At 42.9% G+C, this 6,341-nt stretch overlaps 1 protein-coding gene across 1 annotated transcript; it reads left to right on the top strand.

Moving 5' to 3' along the window:
* Window positions 1-3,312: 3,312 nt before the first annotated feature.
* On the top strand, window positions 3,313-5,033 carry LOC144272195 (small ribosomal subunit protein bS16m-like). The gene is made up of 3 exons (XM_077830109.1): window positions 3,313-3,364; window positions 3,752-4,012; window positions 4,830-5,033. The coding sequence occupies exons 1-3, from the start codon at window positions 3,313-3,315 to the stop codon at window positions 4,943-4,945; spliced, it is 429 nt and encodes a 142-aa protein (XP_077686235.1). The 3' UTR covers window positions 4,946-5,033.
* The last annotated feature ends 1,308 nt before the right edge of the window (window positions 5,034-6,341 follow it).

Raw genomic sequence — 6,341 nt, 5'->3', positions numbered from 1 at the left:
ACATTGTCGCGGGTGGTTCTGGGCACATATCGACAGGCCTCCGTTCCCTCCCTCCCTCCCTCCGTGAAAGCAAGGGCAGACAATGGTTTCGCGCCTTTTTTCCTGAGTTACCTGTGCAGACGCCATACCACGGCAGGCCTGGAGCCGCTCAGCTCACCGTCACCGTATGTCTCCTGGGTGCTGGCAGACGTGGTACGGCATTGCTACACAGCAGCAGCCACCCATTGCCTTCTGGCAGCAGACAGTGCAATAGGACTGGTAGCCGTCATCGTCATGTCCGAGGTGCTCCTGGTCGCCTGTGTGAGGTCGATCAGGAGCGCCTGGGCAGACATGGGCGCAGGGACTAAATTTGGAGTGACTTGACCAGGTCATTCTCTTTAGTCCTGCAGTCAGTCCTATTGAACCATCTTATGGTGAGCAGGCAGGCGATACGGATTGCTAGCAGTCCTATTGCACCATCTTCTGCCGGGCAGGCAAGCGATGAGGATTGCTAGCAGTCCTATTGTACCATCTTCTGCCAGGCAGGCAAGAGATGAGGATGGCTAGCAGTCGTACTGTACCATCTTCTGCCGAGCAGCCATGAGATGTGGATGGCATGCAGTCCTTCTGCACCGTCTGCTGTCAGCCGAAGATATAAAAGATAGATGGAGTGGATCAAAACAAGAAATAGACCAGATTTGTTTTGTACTCATTTGCTTCCCCCCCTGTCTAGGGGACTCATTCCTCTAGGTCACACTGCAGTCACCCACAGAGAAGGTGCAGCGAGGTAAATCTAGCCATGTATCAATCAGAGGCCAGACTAACCTCCTTGTTCCAATAAGAACAATAACTTAGGTGCACCATTTCTTATTGGAACCCTCCGTGAAGTGCTGCCTGAAATACTCCTTCATGTAAAGCCACCCCCTTCGTTGATTTTAGCTCCCTGTAAGCCAACCCTGTAAGCCGTGTCCTCAGTCGCCCCTCCCTCCGTCAGAGCAACGGCAAACAATCATGCATCTGAGTTGAGAGTACTGTCCAGAGCAGTCACAATGGAGCACTCTGGGATAGCTCCCGGAGGCCAATACCGTTGAATTGTGTCCACAGTACCCCAAATTCAACCCGGCAAGGCCGATTTAAGCGCTAATCCACTTGTCAGGGGTGGAGTAAGGAAATCGATTTTAAGAGTCCTTTAAGTCGAAATAAAGGGCTTCATCGTGTGGACAGGTGCAGGTTTACATCGATTTAAAGCTGCTAAATTCGACCTAAAGTCCTAGTGTAGACCAGGGCTCAGAGCCCAGGCAGCAGACCCAGCATCCCGACCGTGGGACGGTCTCACCCTCTGGATCCAGCCCCCCTCCATCCACACAGAGACCCACCGATGAGACAGACGCCCCCACACAGAGAGACCCGCACACACGTCCTGTGAACTGGGAGTTCTCGGCTATTTCTTAAACTGCGGGCAATTAGCAGCAAGATTTGAGGAGTCCCTGAACTAGTTAATATCCAAGAATAACAATTACTGCAACCCAATCAAGTAATTTTCATAGTGTGTGTACATATAGACACACACACACATATATATTGGGGCTGTCAAGCGATTAAAAAAAATCACGATTAATTGTGCGGTTGTACAACAATAGAATACCATTTACTTTAAATATTTGGCATGCTTACATTTTCAAATATATTAATTTTAATTACAACACAATACAAAGTGTACAGCCCTCAATTTATATTTATTTTTGATTACAAATATTTGCTCTGTAAAAAACAAAAAAATTGTAAAGATTCTTAAACCTTGGGCCGAGCGCTGTTGCTGTTTTTAGAAATCTCACATTGGTACCTTCTTTGCGTTTTGTCAAATCTGCTGTGAAAGTGTTCTTAAAACGAATATGTGCTGGGTCATCTTCCAAGACTGCAGTAACATGAAACATATGCAGAATGCAGGTAAAATAGAGCAGGAGACCTACAATTCTCCCCCCAAGGAGTACAGTCACAAATTTAATTGATGTATTATTTTTTTAACGAGCATCATCAGCATGGAAGTATGTCCTCTGGAATGGTGGCCGAAGCATGAAGGGGCATAGGAATGTTTAGCATATCTGGCATATCTTGCAACGCCGGCTACAAAAGTGCCATGTGAACGCCTGTTCTCACTTTCAGGTGACATTGTAAATAAGAAGCAGGCAACAGTATCTCCTGTCAGTTGTAAACAAACTTTTGTCTTAGCGATTGGCAGAATAAGAAGTAGGACTGAGTGGACTTGTAGGCGCTAAAGTTTTAAACTGTTTTGTTTTTGAGTGCAGTTATGCAACCAAAAAAAACCCAACTGCATTTGTTACACTTTCACAATAAAGAGTTTGCACTTCAGTACTTGTATGAGGTGAATTGAAAAATACTATTTTTTTTATCATTTTTACAGAGCATATATTTGTAATAAAAAATAATAATATAAAGTGAGCACTCTGCACTTTGTATTCTGTGTTGCAATTGAAATCAGTATTGAAAATGTATCAAAAAATATATAATAAATTGCAATTGGTATTCTATTGTTATAAGTGTGATTAATCGCGATTGATTTTTTTGAGTTAATCGTGTGAGATAACTGTGATTGACAGCCTTAACGTACATATATAAAATAATACCAAATCCTCAGAACACCAATATAATGGGGAAACTAATTCTTACCTTAAAATGACAAGTGATTTTATGTACTCATGTGGCACTTGTTGGCATTGCCCTAGCAACAAAGCTATTGAAACAGAAAAGCAAGCAGGGTGCGGCAGTGAGGCTGATGCCTAGCAGAGCTACCAGGGGGGGAAAAAAATCTTTTCATTTTGCCTGTGCTCCTAAGAGGTTTAAAGTTACCTAAACCCCAAAGCATAAAAGTGGGAGTGGGGGCAGGTGCTTTGAAACTTCCATTCCCAGGATCGCCATGGCACATGGGTCATGAGAGACAGAGTCTACAGGGGCCAGGGCAGGGCTTGCAACTAAACTCCCATGTTTCCCTCAGGATTTTCAAACTACACTGGACCCTCACTAGAATGTGGGATTTGGGATCCATGCCAAATCCCGCATTCTAGCGGGTACTGCGTTACAGTGGGGACCACGTTACAATGAAAGTTAATGACGGTTACTGAATTTGGGATCCGCAACCACGTTCTATCAGAATTTGTGTTATATAGACGCGTGTTCTAGCGAGGGTCCGGTGTATAACTTTCAGGTTCTCGTCTCTGTCAACTCAGGCTATGTCTACCCTATAGCATTTACAGCAGCACAGCTGCAGTGGGCTACCCCCTTGTTCTGTGTTTGGGAGTGGCAGGGGATTCCTTCATGGTCTTTTTCCTCTTTCAGGTGCTTTCAAGGGTCATCATGGTGCACCTTGGTAAGTGCAGACAGGGCTTGTTAAGGGTTGCGTGCACACCATGTTGTACTGACAGACCCCAGTTTCTGCATCCCTCTAAATCAATCGCAGTTATTGGAGAATGTGCAGCCTTCACCGCTGAACTCTCTTAAGGGTTGGTAGAGCAAATCTGTCATCTTTATTGTAAATAAATTGCTGTAAGACCTCAATCTCCTGGCAAGGTACAGACTTTGATTCCATCATGAAGAATAATCTATTGTTGCTGCGTAAGGGAAGGTTACAGCAGTTTTCTTGATTTTTAAATGAAACCAAGCTTTTCTCTAAGGCCTTTGGAATTTTTTGGCTCGACGTCTATACGCATCTGTTTATAATCAAATCTATTGTGACACCTGTTGATCTTCCCTTCAGCTCATCTCCTTATGAAAAATTATCATGGAGGACACGTAGCTATCCGATTGGCTCTTGGTGGTTGTGCCAACAGACCCTTCTTCCGTATAGTGGCCGCATATAACAAGCGAGCGCAGGACAGCAAGTATTTGGAGCAAGTGGGCTGCTATGACCCACTCCCAAATAGCCACAATGAGAAGCTTGTTGGCTTGAACATCGAGAGAATCAAACACTGGATTGGTTGTGGAGCACATGTCACAAAACCGATTGAAAAACTTCTAGGTAACTCACTGTGTTTTCCAATCTGAACTATTTGCTTATTTCTCTTCAAAGACAATAGGTTTTCCTTGGTGATCCTCCGCATACTTGGAGTACCAAAGACTCTTTCTTCATTTCTTTGCATGAATCCTTGAGAATATGTATATATGCAATCACCCTTCTTTTGGCCACAGGAAATGGGATGTTTCAGAGTAGCAGCCTTGTTAGTCTGTATCCGGAAAAAGAACGGGAGGACTTGTGGCACCTTAGAGACTAACAAATTCATTTGAGCATAAGCTTTCGTGGGCTACAGCTCACTTCATCAGATGAATAGAATGGAACATACAGTAAGAAGATCTATATACACATACAGAGAATCATGAAAAGGTGGGAGTTGCCATACAAACTGTAAGAGGCTAATTAAGATGAGCTATAATTTGTTAGTCTCTAAGGTGTCACAAGTACTCCTGTTCTTTTTGAGGAAATGGGAACAGGTCTCATTTATGGAGACACTGAGCTGGCTGAGACAGCAGTAAAAGGCACTTCAAGCCACTAGAGGGTTGGTGAGAGAGACAATTACTCTCACTTCTTAAAAGTCTCATTAACTATTGGAACAGTTGACCCAGGGTTGTCGTGAATTCTCCATCACTGACAATTTAACTTGAGATTGGATGTTTTTCTGAAATATATATGCTAAGAATTATTTTGGGGAAGTTCTATAATGTGTTATATAGGATGTCAGACGAGATAATCACAGCGCTCCCTTCTAGCCTTTGAATCTGTGAGTCTAGAACAGTCATATTGCAACTCCAGCTATAAACATAAATCATCTTTCTTTCAGGTCTTTCTGGATTTTTCCCATTGCATCCTATGACAATCACAAATGCAGAAAGATTAAGGAAGAGAAGAGCCTTGAAAGCCATAACAGCTTCTGAGGAAGAAACTCCAGGTGACTGATAACATCTAACTGAACTGAATTACTCAAAAGATTACTGTACAGACAACGATCAGAACAGTGTGCCAACTAAAAAGGACAATATATTTACTACAGGCAAAGAAATTATAGTGGATGTGAATTATTTCATAAGAACATTAAAGTATTTTGAGTCTTCAGGAGTCCTCAGACAAGGATTCTGATTGTCCTCATTTGTTAATTACTTCTTATTTTGCACAAATTATTAATCTTTCATGTTTGTCAAACTGCAATTACTTAGGCCCAGATCCACAAAAATTTAGGCTCCTAAATTCCACTGAAATCCAATGGAAGTCAAGAACCAAAATACCTTTGTGGATCTGGGCCTTCCAGATTACAGCATTCATACAAACTGAATACAAACTCCCGTTTTCTAAATAGCTCTATTGTGGAGGTAGAGAAAGCGTTACTGACTGTGGTAAGAGTCTAATGTATAGGAAGTTGTGTTGGATCAACAAACAGGTGAGGATGCACCTGGAGGCTTCCTTCTAAACGTCACCTTACCATTATTTAAGACAAGCCACAGTTGGTTTTTAATTTTACAATGAACTATTTCAAGATTTTTGTTAGAGGAGGGACACTCAGACCTGGCCACTGTTGCTTCTTTATTTTCACCCAATGAAGCTGCAAATAGTGTAAGCGGCAGAAAACCCTTTTTTCGGTGCAGGGGTGCAGCACAGAATGTGACACGAATTACTTAACCACACTACTGTTCTTCCAGAAGGTATCCCACAGAACATGACCACTCTAAACATAGCAAATACTTGGATGGTTTTATACCTTTCTCCCTGAACAGTATTTGATCAAACATTATACATGCGTCCAGCTAAAACAATAATTTAAAAATCCAGGAATTACTACATGATGTTCATAGATTATCAGCCACCCATAGCAGCCATTCATATTCCAGCGTGTTAAGCACAATAAGAATTGAGCTATGTTCAGAGGCAGACGGCTATCCCTGTTACTGGGAGGAACTCGCACATCATTCATTCTATCGTCTTCCATCCACATTCTAACTCGCTTAAATGTCTTAGGTAAGGCTTGTACCATCCCCGAAGATCACCAACCTCAGACTCTGATAGACCAAACAAAGCCACTGAGTTTGAGTCATAGAACCATCACCCCAAAAGCCTTAATGCCAATCAGTGCAAATCTCAGAATTGATGATGGGGAGCACATGAGATCTTTCTCAGCCCACACAGTGCAGCGCATCACCCCTTTTAAAGCACTTGACGTAACAAAGCTGAGAGACGCTCACTGGACGATCACAGTATCCTGCTTATTTAAGAAGAGCACAATACAATAGACCACTCTAGTGCTGACAGAAAAGTCGCCTTCCTCAGCTGTTGCTCCAAGATGGCAATCTGCTGCTGTTCC

The sequence above is a fragment of the Eretmochelys imbricata genome, chromosome 11, assembly GCF_965152235.1.
Source record: "Eretmochelys imbricata isolate rEreImb1 chromosome 11, rEreImb1.hap1, whole genome shotgun sequence".
Classification (NCBI taxonomy): domain Eukaryota; kingdom Metazoa; phylum Chordata; order Testudines; family Cheloniidae; genus Eretmochelys; species Eretmochelys imbricata.
This window is presented reverse-complemented; position numbering and strand designations above follow the sequence as displayed.